The sequence below is a fragment of the Neodiprion lecontei genome, chromosome 5 (genome assembly GCF_021901455.1).
Source record: "Neodiprion lecontei isolate iyNeoLeco1 chromosome 5, iyNeoLeco1.1, whole genome shotgun sequence".
Taxonomy (NCBI): Eukaryota; Metazoa; Arthropoda; class Insecta; order Hymenoptera; family Diprionidae; genus Neodiprion; species Neodiprion lecontei.
The window spans coordinates 9,065,590-9,083,339 of record NC_060264.1 but is presented as its reverse complement, the minus strand read 5'-3'; the positions used below and the strand labels follow the sequence as shown (position 1 = coordinate 9,083,339).

Below are 17,750 nucleotides of genomic sequence, written 5' to 3'. Positions count from 1 at the left end.
TTTCAAAAAGTACACAAGCGATAGGTGTAAAAAACGAATTTTTAGATGGGGGATTAAACCACATCGTCGCGCCGAGTCTCGTGTAATGAAAAAAGCCAACTTCGACTATTCATTCTTCAACAAATCCAATCACAACAATGCTGAAGGTTCTGTTGCATTCTTTGCAATACCTAACATCGTTTAAAATAAAGATCAACTTCACCTTAATTTTCACAATTTTACGAAAGTACCTACTGAGACTAGGTACTCGATAATGGTAGGTTATAATTGAAATTGAGCAAGAGAATTAATGAGCAAATTATAAGCCGAAAATAAGTTTATAACCTACAAACTGGGGAGCATGGATTGCAAAGTGTAATAAATTCATGAATTATCATAAGCATCGATCAAAAGTGATGAATTCACAAAATTCGTGGCAATTTCTTAATTCGAGTTTCCAAATCCTCCGTAAAAACTTCGCCACGTCTTATTTACCCATTTAGACATGTTGTTTCATGTACCTGTAAATTTCGTCTGCAGAACGTAGCGTAATATTTTGCGAATCAAGCGGGATATGCAACGATGCGGAATATCGCAAAATTTGTGTTTCGTTCGATCCAGTAACTTTTTTCTTTCTTTATAAATGGTTTTTTTTTTTTTTTTTTTTTTTTTTTTAATCATATATCTATACTGAAACAAAATTACTCCCGATAAACCATATGTCTGAACACTGATGTGATAATGTAATTATCATAACGTGGAAGTTCGTCCATACCCTGCAAATACTTCAAGGATATTTATTACATGTAAACAACATATATATATGGAATATCGTGAAACCTTGGTTCAAAATTCCTTATTCATAACAAAACCTAACTGAGATGCAGATGTTTAATATTTCTCAACGTCGATATAGAAGTAGACGGTAATTATTGAAGCATTCTGTAAAAATTTTTTCACTTTTGTTGCATACCCGATTCGCAAATTTTTCTTTTTTACTTTTAATCAACACACTGCAGTCTTTACTCGACGGAGAAGAAAAAAAAATCTGCAACTACTGTCTCGGCAAATTAGGAATAACGATCGAACTTCCTACGGGTATTCAAAAAATTTCCCAGGTTCAATGCGTCAGATAGACGTGGATGAACGCGTTGTGAAATACGAATACACCGTGTGACGCAGACGCTGCACGCGTTTGCGTGTTATTCCGTATGATCGGGGTTAACGTCCCTTTCTAAAGCCGTCGAGAAACGACGCGGGGAGAAACGAGCCCCTCGTTTGATTAATTATCGGCGATAAAAAAGTAAAATTAATAACGATAAGTGGGTATCGTTTACGGGACGAGACAATTCCTTTGTTTCCGCGCCAAAAAAATGCAAAATACCGCGGGAGAATACGCTGGAAAAAAGAAAAGTGAAATAAATTAATGAAAATACCAAAGGGATGTTAACCCCAACTCGTTACAATTTCGTAGAATCGCATAACTGTCACACTGGGTCAAATTCACCCCAGGTCCAAAAAAGTGATACCCTGTTTTAACGATGAGTTTTAAAAATCTAAAAATAATATCTAGGTATTGTTTAAGGGTTGGAGAAAATACACTCTCAGTTTTCCCGAGGCAAATTGATTTTTTCAATATTGTAAAACATAGGTAAAGTTGAGGTACTAAGGGACTCTACGAGGAGTTTGAAAAATGTGTGGGGTGATGTCCACCCTCAAGTTACCAATTAGAGTTAATGAAAATGACGAATTTAGCACTGCTCGTCTCATAAATCGAATTCTTCCATCTTCGTTGATATTTATTTTTCAATTTTGCACATATTTCAGACAGGCTATGGCGCTTCAGCCGCAATGTCTAAGAAACATATCAGTGTATTCTGTAACAAGGAGGCAAACGCGGTTTTTTCGGTCCGAGTATAAGTTTGAAATATTAGTCGTAAGTGAGCGTGCATACGAGCCGAAGATGAATATTGTAATATACGCAAGGCGAAAAGTCGTTGGTTCCTTGCTGCAGACGATTCTTTATAAAACAAGAGTATGTTACGCGTCTTTTCACGAAGCACGAAATTGAGGTTAGGGCGGCGCAATGTCAGATTTGTGCGCGACAGCGCATGCGCGCGGTACGGAAAAGACTTTTCAGTACTCCGCGCATGCGCATATGCATATTCACTCGACCGTCGTAGAAACGGATACTTTATGTACGGAAATCACGCATGGAATAACGCGTACATCTCATAACGAGTATGGTTACGGTTTTTTTTTGACAAGATGTGAGGTTTACGATACGAGGCGAAAGTGAGTGCTGTAACACGCGAATCAAAAAATATTATTCGTAATTTTTATCACGAAAGCCAAAAAATCACGATTTTGAGGTTAGAATGCTAAAAACATCATTTCGCCGAAGAAGGTTCGCCAATATTCGGTGTTTGTTCTCCTCTCTCTTTCTTTCTCTTCCTATCTCTCCTTATTTCATACCGTATTTAACGGCGTTCCGCTCCTCGGAGGCAGTTCGCTGATTCGCTTGCACGCGTAAAAGCCGCGGAAAATGTTTCAAGGCTCGCCTTTGTGCGGGTGTAGGTCAGCCGGTTACATCAGATATTCGACATTCGCTGCAGTAACGCCTTTATCGCCGGTTCTACACGAGATATGTATTATCGTCTCATCCTCGGATGATTATTAGCCAAGTTATTCACACACCGACACCTTCACACGGCGTATTGTCCGACGTTGTGAAAACTAACCTTCCTTAAGTAAAAATCCCGCTGCGTCCAAGGCTCCGAAATTTCTATAAATTTTATTCATTCCTTTTCTACATGATTTTAATTCGCGATAAATTTCGAATATTGTAAGAGTATATTCATGTCCGGAATATTATGCGCACATGACGAAACTTCTCTTTTTGTCATCTCTGTCAGTCGATTACATATTTACCCAATTCTTTAAGACTTCACCTTCGTTTTCTCGCGTCGTTGATGCCTGAAAAAAAAAAAAGAAAATTGCGTGTTAACTGAAAAATGAAAATTGAACACGATGCGATTTGGTAAATTTTATGAAAATTGTTCTATCCCTGGTGAAAGTAACGGTGAAAATGAAAACTCATTACACAGCCGATAATTGACTGTGAAAACAAATAATTGAATATCCAATTCAATTCTCTTTTGATTATACGATTCCATGCGCGAAGAAACGCTTGAAAAACATTTTGTTCAACGTTACCACGGATCGAGTTGATTATAAATATTTTCAACCAAGTATATTTCTTCAAATTTTGCATTTTGCGAAAGTATATATTTCGCACAATAATCCATCTCCTTGAAGGATGTGAAATTTATTTTATTTTTTTTTTTTCAAATATTTGCTTCTATAATAACGATAAAAAAAAATTGTTCATGGGTTGACCCAGTGGCCTCGAGCGTTTTGGAACCCCGTTGGCAATCGTTCGACAGGAATTTAAAATCAGAGTCGGGTTGAGTGTAACAAATGCAGTTATATTTTTTATTTATTTATTTTTTTTTTTATCCGTCTTTTTTCCCTATTTTTTTCTCCCCACGAAACCACGAACGCCCGCTCTCTGCGCGAGGAGGTGATTTATTTCGACCGGGTATTTTGGTGCATGCTTTGTTGGTCATCCGAGGCGTTCTTTGTGTGATTCGAAGCTGGTGCATGTATCGGGAGACAGAAAGAGAGCGAGAGAAGAGTGAGAGAGAGAGAGAGAGAGAGAGAGAGAGAGAGAGAGGGAGAGAGAAACGCGGTCCGTAATCGTTACGTAAAACAGGTTTCCAGAGCATTGCACCTGTTCCTGTTAAAGTCGTTTCATGTCCAGAACGCAGCCTACCGTGTGCGTAAATCTGTAAACTCCTCTGGTACGCGTTATTACTTACGTGTGCGTTACAACCCGCGAGTAGCCATTTTCTCGTTGCTTTGACAATCACGGTAGTTGAAAAATAGGCGAGGACGGAAGAATTTTTTGAAATAAAGAGATCTTTCCTGATACGCGAAAAAATTGTCACGGATGCAAAAATTATGAGACAATTTTTCATCGGCTTGATGCGCAGGAATCAAGTTACATCCCGGTTGAAGTTTACGTCGGAAACTTACGTCGTCAGTTAAATCCCATCGATGGACTTTACGGATCGATTTGCTCTTCTTTTTGGTTTATTTCTTCTCCTTTTTCTCCTCTTTCGCCATACAGTCTAAACTCAACGAATATAAACTTCTATATTCTTATGTAACGTATAGAATCCATTAGCGAGCCAGAAGTGTTCGAGCGTATCATTATCTTGTAAATTTCTCATTCGTAACGGGTTCGGTGGGTTTTTCATCGATTTTTTACCAACCGATATTCGAAACTTCCTTTTTTACCTCTTTGGTTTAGAGTAAAATTAATTTCCGTATTCAGTGTTTAGTAAGTAAAGCAGGTTGTCGGCAGGCTGCAATTTTGTTTGTATATTAGTGAAAATGTACTCGTTGCAAATTTTCGTTCACAGATTCTTGGATTGTTGGATATTTCATTTTTATAAATTATTGTAACACCAATTTACTTTTCGCATGTCGTTTTTACATTCGTGTTATATTTCTGACAATCTCTTACCGTGTCTCAATCGAACACTGTGGTCAAAGTTTTGCTTGTAAAAGTTTTCGCATAATTCTGTAAAACTTATCCGCAGTCAGAGGTCTGTAACAAATCGACACGCTGTATGAAGAAAAATATTCAATATATTCTCTAAGGAATTTATAATCCTTTCGGACTTGACAGAAAAGTCTAATTCGACTCTTAGAATACATTTCAGAGAAAAACAATAATAAAAATCTGTAATGTTGCTATAAAAATGGCTACGAACTTGATAGAAAATTATATGTACACAGCAGTGGCTCGCTATTTTTTTCGAATCCAAACTGGAACTCGGTAAATTTTATGTGCCAATGATTAGCGATGCAAGTGACAGGAGAAACTAACGAAACCTACATTGATCATAGATACATAAAATTTCCATAGTAAGAAAGCTCGTTTCAATTTTGATTCCAAAAAAATTATGAGCCACCAGGAACTCATTAATGCACATTATACCGTACATTATCAATGCAAAATTGTAAAAAAACAAGTTTGTTTGTATCAAAAGAATACGGAAGGTATAAGTGAATAATGCAGAAAACTTGCGGAATTCTCCGAACAAATCGACTTGTTCAAAAACTGGAATATTTAATTTAATTTAAATTGAATCGACTATTATTCGAATCAAATATTCCAGTATTCGAAATATCTTAATTACCTGAAATTATTCCAATTGTTCAAAAATTCAACCCATTCGAATATTCCAATTTATTCAGACTATTCGAATCGTTGAAAAAATTCGATTCATCCAAATTTTGGAACATTAGATTTGATTTGATTCGATTCGTTCCCTGTATCAAATATTTCAGTATTCGAACTATTTGAATTGTTGAAAAAATTCTACCTATTTAACCACTATTCGAAAGGAATATTTCAGCATCCGAACCGTTACAATTATTCGAAAAATCCGATTATTCGACTGCCGGAATTTTACCATTCGTTCGGATTCGCCTATTATTCCACTACTATTCGAAACAAATACTCCATTATTAGAATTATTCGAAATATTCGATTCCGAAATATTCAATTTTTATTATCGAGTCGAATTTCTCTATTCGATTCGGTTCGACTACTATTCAACCATTGTTTGAAACGAATACTCCATTAATCGAATTATTCAAATGCTGGAATATTCAATTCCGATTTCCGTGTCGAATTTCTTTATTCGACTTGCTTCTACCACTATTCAACCATTGTTCGAAACGAATACTCCGGTATTCGAATAATTCGAATACCGGGAATATTCAATTCCGATTTCCGTGTCGAATTTCACCGTTCGATTCGATTCGACTCAACCCGCACTATTCGCAGACCCCTGGAAAAAGCGTCACACGGGGGTTGCCCTCACTTGCAAGGGCGCGGGGTCCTCGGCAGACGGCTGCCGGCGGCGTGCAGGGGGAGCGTTGCGGTCGTCTGAGGGGGAGGAGTGGGGAGGGGAGGGGAGGAGGCGTCTCGTGTTTGGTCGCAGGCATTCGCTGTTGAGATCCTCAGTCGCTTCGCGTCCGCTGCTGCGCGCGCGTCAAGCCCTCGCAGCTTTTGAAACTGATGGTGGACGTCGCGTTACGGTCGAACGACACGAAACCACGCCGTCCGTGCGCAGCGCAGCAGTTTAATCCGAAACTCGGAGAATCTCAGCCTCGTGAAGTGGAAATTTGGAGATAATAGGCGCGGGTGGGTTCGACGCTGCGTGGCTTACTGTGTTTTTTTTCATTCGTTTTATCTTGTTTGCCTCGAGTGAGCGTTCTTTTCTCGCTTGACGAAAATCGACGGTGAATTTGTTACGAAACGACGAGGAGATTGAGGAGAAACGACGTTATCGTGGTAATCGACTGATTCAACGATGAGTTTGAAAATTGCGGCTGAATCGTACGATTCTCAGAAATATTGGATCGTTTGAATTACGGAACAGTCAACTTTGCCATGGAATATTTATTCTCGTTCTTGTTATACCTCGTTCTCTGCAACTTCGGTGGTTTAAAATGATTACCGCGAAAATATCGCGCTTGAAGTGAGCCTGATCGATTACAACGAGGTTGGAATTTAAATTTGAAATTCGAATACCGCGTTGCGTGTGTGTTTAGTGGAAAAAGATCGTCGGCGTTTTTAGTGTGTGCTTGAAATGTAACTCTGACTAACTTGTCATAATCGCTTCTTCTTTATTCAGCGTCAAGTTTTTATCACCGAAAGTGTGCTCCAAACAAGTTTCGATACAATATTCACGGACTTATGCGGATGCGCAAGCCTAGCAGTACAACGAGTGAACGGGTGTTAGTGGTGGAATACACGTGTACCAATCATCAAGTGTGTTTTAATGGTATTTGAAAATATCGTTATGCGGAACCCTGGGTTTCTCTTCGAAGATGCCAGGCACGGTTACATCCAATATATCAGGTAATTATCAACCTATGACAAAGAAGTTCCCTACAAGGTTTATTCGTATCTAGGGAATTTATATTCCCTGCAGCGTTGTAGTAAATTTCAGGCACAGAGCGTAGAAAAGTTACTAGATTTAACGACTCTCGTAACTTTTAGTACGATGTATTATTCTATCAAGGAACTTTTTACGCCGTGAAAAGTTTCGTTATCATCTCGTCTCATCGTCAGTTTTTATCCTCCGAGAAGTTTGCTAATCTCGGCGATAGGCAGAGTCATTGCTGACTATTAACTCGTTTGAATAATACCACGAAACATTCCTCCGTGGCTCGCGGCGGTCCGTTCTTACGAAAAAACCGTTATGTGCCGTGTGATTCAGGCTCGCTCCGAAAGCGCGTGTCTTTTGTTTCCTGCGAAGGGCCGAGCGGCGAGCACGTGTCGTTCCAATTCCATTCCCGTCCGATTCCTCCCTTCCCTCGTTCCTCCGTGTCACGCGTGTTCGACAATCAAGGGAATCGAACATGTTTGGGACGGCGTGTCGAGATGACACCTTTGAGATTAATTGCCGAACTGGAGTTGGTTAGGGTCGCGATTAAAAGCGAATGATTGGAAGTTGGATTTAATCGCTTTCACGGTGTTACGGGAGATTGACGAATTCACCGTTAGACATATTTAACGCTCTATATAACGTACAGGTCTTACGTAACTCGCAAAGCACCGATTATATCGCAAACATTGCCAAGTAAGAACTTTCATCTAACACGTGGAAGAAGATGGAAAAAATGACAACTTTCAATTTCAAGATTGGCGAGCTGCACAAATATTCATAATAAATTATTTGGGCGCTCAATTTTATTTTCAATCGTCTACGAACGAAGAAACGTGCAAAAAATTAAAATTATATCGATTTGAAATAAGTAAAGTATTGACAAATTTCCAAGTGAAAAAGCCTGAATGTTATTATCTGTGGCGAAAACTACGCTTGTGTAATTCAATGCGAAAAACGAATCATGGTTCTGTTTTTTTTTTTTTTTTTTTTTTTACACACGTATTTCAATACATGAATATACTACACGCGAATTTCTCGTCGCATAATCGCCAGACCGGCTCTCTTATCTCACTTCTCCTTGATGTACTCTGTTTCAACTCTACGTATATTTCACCGTTTCAACGTGAAATATTTTGCAAAATTATGCAGGATTTAGAAACCGGATAAAAGTATAGAAGGCACGGTGGTGAATTCTTAGCCTACCTTGTATCGCCGTGTCCATTGCACATGTAACACTGGAAGGTTATACGTATATGTCCAGGTATCTAGAGTATGTACTACATATTATTTGTGGTACATATGTAACTGAATTATGCTTGTTAGCGCAAAAGTATAAAAATCGAAGAAAAAAAAAACCATGCTAGTCTATAATAATATCGTTATCAATTTTTCGATGTACTACATCGTGTGAGATATTAAGAATTACTCGATATTATTAATAGTTTCACTGTATAAAACTTTATTTCTTAATCTGTGATGTGATTTCTTTAAATCGATACCTGAGCAAGATACATCTACCATGTTTTCCTACAAACACATAATCAGTGGTCAAATTCCGTACAAAAAGTAAAAAAACCAACAAATTGACCATAAAACTATATCAGTGGTAATTTGATATTTTATAATGATACTACACGCGACGAGTGTGTTTATTCAATGCGCAGATGTACAAACATTTTTTTCGCGGCGATCGCGCCTTACTAGAATTGTGTGTTCGAGAAATTGCGGAATGTATGAATGTTTGCCGATATCTTTAGGTACATATATTTCAGTAGATTCTTTCTTGAGAATTTTCATCATTGCATCCGTGTGTAACAATTATTGCTGGCTCGATAAACAACGACTTCCACCTTCCTCGTTGGGATGCCGATGCATGCTTAATTTTATTTTAATTACTATTATTATTATTTATAAACGCGACGATGGCATTTTGTAGATATGTCACAATATGTGAAAAAACTAAACCAATTGACAAAAAATCCCGAGTTAATCCTGACGAATATCTTACAATAGTCTAAAAAATTGAGGAGTCAGTTTGACGGTGTTTTAATTATCAGGCGCGATAAATTATAATTCACTTTTTAGTGTATTTACTGCGCTTTCTTGGGGAAAAAGTAATTTTTACCAAGCATTTCAATTTTTAGCCTGCTATGTACGTGTAATAAGACAAAATCGAAAATTGAAAAAGGTTGAAATTGAAAAAAGGTTGAAATTAGTAACGTTATCGCAACGAAACATTGGGGAAAAAAATCACCGTTTTCTTAATTTTCAAACGATTTTGAAGGTACTAGGATTTCGAAATATGAATGTGTTTTGTTTCATGACGGTTTACCGAATTTCAGACCATTCCAAAATTGTGAAATAATGATTTTGGCTCAGTATTAATCGCTACGATAACGTTACTACCTTCAACATGATGTGTTCGATTGCCGATATATATATATATATATATATATATATATATATATATACAAAGAAACAATTGTAAAAATATAACTATCACTACTATAACTATTGTATAAAGAAAGAAGATTCTTGACATCTTATTATTCGGCAACGATATAGGATTTCTTTTGTTGCAGATTAGGTACAAACCAAAAACACAAAAGTTGAGACGGTGCCTCTATACCTGGAATGTAGTAAATCTTGAGTGAATAATAGTTCAGAGTTCCCCATCTTTTTCCCCCCTCTCTCTTTTCACTACAAATTCCTACGTACTATATACCTAACCTATAGATTCTTCTTCCTCCTCTTCTTCTTGTTCTTCTTCTCTTCTTGCGGAGCAACGCTTTTATAGAGGAGGAACAGATAAGAGGCTGCCTGGCAAGTTGCAGAAAAGAAGAAGAAGAAGAAGAAGAAGAAGAAAAAGAAGTAGAAGAAGACTAGAAGCACTAAATTCGAATCGCTGTCGTCACGAAATCTCGCCGACGGGAAACAAGATGGCGGCTATACTACGTCAGCTGACGACGCGACAGCTGGTGTTGGATTTAATGCCCCACAGAGAGGAAGGGCCCCGGGTCTTCGGGACCCTCGGGACCCTGTTGGAGCTCGTTTCTAGCCGTTCTACGTTATACCTTTACCCACTAACCTCATGCGTATGGCTGCGGGAATCTCCGCGGATGGTATTAGTTATACGCTACAAACGACAATGATGATCAGATTTTGTAATCTGCACCATTTATTTTTTTTTTTTTTTTTTAATACCGATGGACACAATTATTTCGCACAAATTGCACGGTAGATTTTGAATTTTTTTCTTTTAGAGTGCTATGCGCGAAGATTTTCGAGAAATTACGTTAAGACAAATGCTTCAACTTTGAAATACAGTGTCGCATTATTTTGAAAGTATTTCGACAAAAATTATTTGTTTCTCGTTGTTATTTTTTTTTTTTTTTTAAGGAACGTAAGAAAGTCTCATTCTCGATCTTTCCTGTTAATTGAAAAATAATATTTTCTACTTGATGAAAATTAGTTGATCGATATTCTTAACCACTTCTTATAACGTGTAACAGAGAAGTTTAAACACGTTACACACGTATGCCCGAATATTTTAAGGCTTTGACAGCTTTACGAAGATTTTTATACGAATCTCACCGGTTCCCAAAGCGATTCCACTCCACGTTACATATCTACATCACAGCTGCTCCTCCCATCGAATTCTTTCTTTTCCTTTTTTTTTTTTTTTTTTTTGTTCGTATTCCGTACCTGTGCAGCAGAGAGTTGCGGAGATTTTATTAATACAGCGCGTATAAAAAAGTTCCCCTCTTGCTCGTCACTGGAGCTTCTTTATCACCTGGACTCATCTATTATATAGCCCAGTTTGACGGGCTGTAACTGCATGTGTATTCGGAATTTTTTTTGTAGAAGCTCTCTTTACATCAAGACGTCAGTAACTTCACGTCGTTTTTGTTGGAAATTTATCTACCGTTTCGGTAATGAAGATCCAGACACGTTTTTACTATGTCTTGGTAAGATTGGATTTTTTGCATTGTCAGAGCAAAGTTTTGTCGGATTTTTTTTTTTCTTCATTTACTTATCCAGGGGTCGTTTTATTTTTTTGTTTGATTTTTTAGAAAATGAAACTCATTAACTGCGACGCTCTGATTTTTAACCACAAAATAATTTAGTTTTACTTCATAAAAAAAAAAAAATATAAAAAAAATGTCTTCGTCTAAAAACGTATAAGTAGGTTTTTTAAATTCACGAGAGTCTCTTTGATTTTAATAAATTATTTCAATCAAACAGTGGTATCTATCTATAATGTCACTTCATAGGCACCATTGTACAATGAAATAATATCAATAAATTTGAAAAACTGTTTTTAAAATTAATGAAATTATTTTCTACTTCTTTGCGGCGGTAATAAAAAAACATCAAGTTGAATTAAAGCAAATTATTTTGTAGAATAAAGAAATTACATATATAGGTGATTGAATATTTATTGAAAAAATTAATACAAAAAAAAAAAAAAAAACCGACGTCTCAACCAAGTTTTTATTTCCATCGCTCGGCATTCCGTCTGTTCTCTTCTTCCGTGTAATAATATGTTCTGGATGAATCGTCTGTACCGTCCAAATTAAAAGTTAGGAAGTGCGAAAAAAAATTGTTAAAATATCTCCAGCGATGTTATTTGCTTCACTGATAGTAAACTCAAATGAAAGAACATCCCTTATTATATGTAGTAAGAATTGATCTCAGAAAATTCGACAAAGTCAAATTAAGATGTCATCGATTTGAGAAGAGATTTTATCATTACATCGTCTTTATCATTCTATTCTGATGTTTTGGGCTCATTTTATTCAGTGAACAGATTTCAGTAGATTTTCACTAGGTCTGAACATTTAAAGTTGTAGAGATCATTTTCGAATGGTTGTTTTCGTTTGTGTTACAATATTTTTCTCCGACAATATCTGGAGAACGAATAAAAGGATTTTGATGATTTTGCTCACAATCGACGCAATTTAGAACCGACTAAATATTGGAATTTATCAATCGCGCGGTTCTTGAGATACTCGAATAACCGAATTAAAAAGAAGAGGCTGTTTCCATCAAGGTCGGCCATATTAACCGCTCGTTTCTTTCGTCCTTTAACATTTGATTCATCCTTGAAGACGCTCGAGTCCTCTAGCGTATCTGTAAACACACGTAACGGACGTACACTTGGCTGCATTGATTACGAGCAGGGTAATTTTTTCAACAAGTCGCTTACGTTGTCAATCCTGAATCATACCCCAGCGCCACCGCCGGGTGGTCGCGAAACAGGCTCGATCTTTGCAAACACAACGTGTCCCATAACCGTAGAATTTCATATTTTTAGGTTAGTTTCGCGGATGGCCGAAGGTGGCGCCGCGGTCGCGGATTCGGTATCGCCAACGTAACCGAGCGGTCGAAAAAATGATTCATCTCAGGATCGCTGCTGCCGAGTGTACTGGAATAATTGGCTTGCGGCCGACGTCGAAACAGCCGAGATATTTCCAAGACGTTACACGTCTTATAAGGCGTAAGGTGTCAGGTGCAACCGGAATCCGCGTCGACGTTTACTTCGGGTCTGCGGCGTTGTCTCGGAAACGAAATTCCAGGCCGATGACATATCGATTCGAGTCCCTGGCGCCGCTTTGGCTGGACGCAACCAGGAAGTGGGCGAGCGGTTGCTGCTGCTGTGTAGTTCGGAACCTAGGAGACGGCATGCGGTACAATAAAGACCTCGTGTCGGCGTTTGTGTGTTTTCTGTTTCCATTGGCAACGCACACCGCCGCATAGTTTCGTTCGTTTCTCCCTCCTTTCTCCAGTTCGGTTCGTTTCCTTTGCCCGTCGGTGTCGCGGAATTATGTATAAGGTACGTACTAGGTTGGCCGCGAAACATTCGACAGGAAAATAAATTTATTAACTTCGATACACCGATGTATCTTTTTAACTTTTTTATCATCTTTGGCGACGTATGAAAACTATTAATATCGCGGAATTATGTGTAAGATATGTACTTAGCTACTTAGATTATCGGACTAGGTTGAAGTTGGCGACGAAACGTTCGACAGGAAAATAAATTTATTAACTTCGATACACCGATGTATCTTTTTAACTTTTTATCACGTTTAGTGATGTAAGAAAACTATTGGTTTCGGTCGGAAATCGATTTTTCCTTATTTCAACTACGAAAAGTAGGTTTTTAGAAAAATTTCGGTATTTCCGATAAACTCCCGCGATGATTACGGAAACGGCTCTATGAAAAAATCTGATACTTGTAAGGATTTTACAGACAAATCGTTAGCATGGAAAATTGCCACGTCCCGTTTAATTTGAACCGTTTGTTATACCGGAAATGAATTAATTTTCAATGTTTTATCGACAAACCTACCTATACCTTTTCTCTTTATTACTTTTTTCAAGTGAACGATTATGTTTTTTTTTTTTTTTGTTTTTCTTAAATAAAATTTTTTTCTTACACTTCTTTTTTTCTTTCTATTTACCGATATATCTCTGCTTTTTCTTATCGATTAAAAGTAAATTACGAAAAAACAGTGTTTTTCCGGCTCGTTTTGTATGGATTGTCACAATTTGTTGAATCGTGGCGATTCAAAGCATCAAACATGATTTTCGTATTTTCAAAAATCATATACTTCAGTCACATTGAAATCGAGAATGTGTCATATATTTTTTCTTCGATTTGTCATCACGTTTTGTAACTTTAGAATGACTGCTTGCTTCATTTTTAGAGCTACTGGATTTCCGATAATGTTATCAATCTTAGGACACGCAACGATATCTTTTAATAAAAATGATTCGTTATAATATTCATATAAATTACGAATTTGAAGTCGGAGTGTATTATCTTTTTGAAAGGAACCTGGAAAGTCTGGAATTTTCAGAAAATTGTTGCATCAAGGAGGGGATAGCCAAACAGAGAGACAAAGAATGAGAGAAATAGCAATTCTTTCCTCAAATATTTTCAATCCCTTTAAAATGCAAGTAAAAAATATAGTCGATTGCATCGATTTCGCTTCACGATGCCCTATTTTTTTTTTTTATTAGAGAAACTATTTTTCAATAATTCACTAAAACTCTCTCTTCATTTCTTTTAACGGTTATAACAGTTTTTTTGATTCAAATCAATATCGGGTCAATCCTAAAGACTTGAATATTTGACGGTATCATAATTTATTTCCCCTGTGATTTCAACCGTGACTCGAACATCAATTTCGACCGATTTTATCTTGGTTTCATCAGTTTCAAATTATCCGACGCAGCGCTTGCGAGAAATACTTGACACGCAATTTCTGACGTTTTTTCACATGTCATTTGCAGACTTGCTTTTGTACAAGCCTACAAACATGCCACGCGGTAAATCGTATATATGATTAATTTTTACTACCAGCTTACTTTATCCTTATTCAGATAAATTACGGTGAATTTAATATGAATCAATGCTGCTGTACGTGTTACGCACAAGTTTACTTCAAACAAACAACGATTACGAATTTCAGGAAACGTTCACACCGAGTTTTGCGTCAATGTCCAGTAAAATGTAAAATTTGATTTCACTATTCAATAAAACGAAGCAGTTCCCTTTGGGGAGTGAAATTATCAGGCCCAAACGAGACCTTTCGGTAAAAATTTTTTCAACGCGATATTCACAACACCAAAACCGATATATTGCGGAGAAAATAACATAAACTCCATTCGTGAATAATTTTGTATTGAAAAGTGGAAGAAAACTGATTTTATTGCGGTAACTTTTTTTTTTTTTTTTGCGTGAATCGGATTTATCTACCTTAAAAATCTGTCGTTCAGGCAGAGTTATAACCTACATGTGGTTAGTTGAAAATTGTGCGTAGAAGAGTTACGCGCGAAGATTATAATAATAATAATAATGGTATACGCGACAAGCAGAAACGTGTAGGTTTCCGGCTTTTTCTTATTCAACTTCCCGAAACCGCAATATCCTGAATGTGTGTGAGACATGTATAAGTTGAAAGAATGTGCCTCGCACAGGACACCAAGGAGTAAAACCCACCGCATTCCACGATACCGAAGGGCGAGAAGAGCCGGAACGAAAGAGAGAGAGAGAGAGAAAGAGAGAGTGAAGAAGGGGAAGGGAAGAAGGGAAGCGTGGAGAATTATGCGCTCTTATAATGCAAAACCCGAAGTAGAAGGAAGTTTCTAAAATCAATACTAGCTGTGACTACGATACGTGTGGTGCTTCCTTGTGTACGTGTGCTTACTTACTTTGGCTGCGAGGAAGAGGAAGGAACTTTGGAAACCCTCCGCATGCTTTGGTTCGAACACTGTTAGTTCCGAAGGAACGCAGAGTCTGTTGAAGTTGAAATCAGCAAAGCAAAGTAGCCGAATAATTTTTCTTCGGCGTGCTTGCAAAAAATTAAAGGTGAAAAAAATTAATAAATAAATAAAATAACACAAACGAGTGAAACCAAGTGAGGGTTTTTCGTATTGTAATTAGTTGATCACGCTGAGAGAAATTTTTGGTTCTGGTTACCGCTCGGTTATTAATTATTTCCATTTTTTACCACAATCGAAAAATACAGTTCTAGGTACAGAATGAAAATTAGTTTTGTAGTTGTTGCCGGAGAGTTTGGTATCCGTTACTATTCTTTCTCGTTACGATCACTGTTACTAGATTTTCTTGCAACTGTTGCGGAAATTTAATGATCGTGCGAGAATAAATTGACGTTAAAGCCTTGTTTAACTGAAAAAAGTAGAGTAAACCGAAGAAACTGATTTTGCTTTCCGATTACCAGAAAAAGATCGACGATAGTGCAAAATGGTTAGGCGTATCTCGTTTTTCCCAATTCCAACAATATTGAAACAGTTTTTTTAACGATGCCTGTTTTACTCAATTTTCCTAGTTACTGTAAGAAATGAAATTTTTCTCAGTGCAGAATTTTTGGTGCTATTCTTTCTCTGGATGCATAAATCAATTATTCTGGAAAAAAGCTTGCTTTGCTTCTTCGTTTTTTCGTTACAATCTCCGGTTAGCATTTCATTATAAATTCTTATTTTCAGCGGTAAAAGTTCGTCAAAATTGAACTAAGATTGATCGAAAATTATTGACTTTCTCCAACGTTTCTTTATTCACAAATACGAACTCGCTACAATATTGTTCACAAGAGAAATTCTGTCTTTTGTTCAGTAATAATGTGCAACGTTTGAACAATCATCCTATATTCATGGTGCACAAAATTAACCCTTACGCCGTTAGTAATTGCAAATACTTACACCGACGTTGAGTAACGTCTTCCTTATTTCGGTGAAGCGTTTTCAAAAGCATAAACGTCGCGTTCTTATCTCGCTTGCGGAGGAGAAATAGAAGGCTGATACGGAAAAATGAAAGGAAAATAAAATATGAAAAAGGGAGAGGGTGAAGAGGGCGCCGTTTGCCGTCTCTGTCCAACAATAAGAGGGGTTCAAAGAGCAGGATGACTAACGAAAATAAATTCGACGGGTTGACGGGTACTAGATATCCATGCACATGCTTAGACACACACATATATATGGAGCATTCCTTGCCAATTTGATCAACGCTCTAAACGTCTGCCTATTTTTCCATTAACGGATCTTACATTTTAACAGACTTTTCAAATTTGAAAATTCTAGGAATTAATTTTTTCTATTCTTTGAAAATTCAATACAGAGTTCCTTCTTACATATTTTTCGATGTGCCTTTTTTCTTTCTCAAACTTTTATTCATTTATGAATCTTGTACAGGCTTAAAAAGTGATTTCTTTGCTGTTTTTATTTTTGATAATTTTTTTTCGACAGAAATTTGATCGATTTTCTCAAGCTTGAAGATATCCCGTATTCGTATAAGATAAAAATATTCCAATTTCTTTTCCGAGTTTAAAACAATGCGGTGTACAAAGTGAGAAAAATAAAATTATGAATCGAAATTGATGAACAGGATCGGACGGTGGTAGAATTGGCACGGAACGCCTCATAAATAGCGCTTGCCCGAGGGGAAATGTCTCTTGGTAACTTTTGCTGCCGTAGTCCCCGTAGAAACGAAGGAAGGCTTTATTATGCTAAATAAGTGTCCGTATCTTTGCCCAAGGCGAAATACTCCGGAGGAGTAAAAGAGACTCGATACAGGAGATCCTGGCCGACAACGAATTGACTCGCTAACAACGATAAAAAAAAAAAAATAAATAAAAAATAAAAAAAAACACAATACAGACGGAGTACAATAAAACTTTGAGATGTTGGTAGAAGTGTCGTCGCTTTTTCGCTTAGTTGCAACTGTTGTAGAGGTACATGTGTAGCAACTAATTATATAGTGTGCATTTGTACATAGAACATAACAATTATCGTATATCCTGTTTTGAGACGATCCTATTTGCATTCTTTTTCGAACGTCGATTCTAAATTTTACTGCTGTATTATGGTTCGTTTATTGTTGTGCCTCGAGACAAATTATTCCTTGTTTTTTTTTTCAATTTATTCATTCGTAAGAAAATCTTGTCGACAGGTTAATATTAATTCTTCTGGATAAGCGGTTAGACGATTACTTTCAGTTTTCTCATTTATCGAACCTTGCGGATAATGATTCGTTTGAAAATTATTGGAAAAAAATTAAATCCGTGCGACTGTAAGTAGATAAATTTTATAACGTATATCGCAAATATTCTTTACAATTCACGACGTTTAATTTAGTTTCTAAGTCAATGTAACGAAACGTTGTAAGAAACGACACCATTTTATTTCGCACAACTTCACAATAACTTTGAC

At 37.0% G+C, this 17,750-nt stretch overlaps 1 protein-coding gene across 6 annotated transcripts in view; it reads left to right on the top strand.

The window, feature by feature from the left end:
• Window positions 1–17,750, top strand: part of LOC107224086 (protein phosphatase Slingshot homolog 2) — a 169,395-nt gene that overhangs the window by 73,271 nt on the left and 78,374 nt on the right. Inside the window, exon 1 of one of the 6 annotated variants that reach the window (XM_015664006.2) lies at window positions 6,113–6,982. The exons of 4 other annotated variants lie outside the window; for them this stretch is intronic. In XM_015664006.2, the coding sequence (XP_015519492.1) occupies window positions 6,903–6,982 (80 nt within the window). In that variant the 5' untranslated portion in view covers window positions 6,113–6,902. Of the gene's footprint in view, window positions 1–6,112; window positions 6,983–15,275; window positions 15,394–17,750 lie in introns of those variants that run through there. One more of the 6 variants, XM_046740575.1, reaches the window with a different exon arrangement.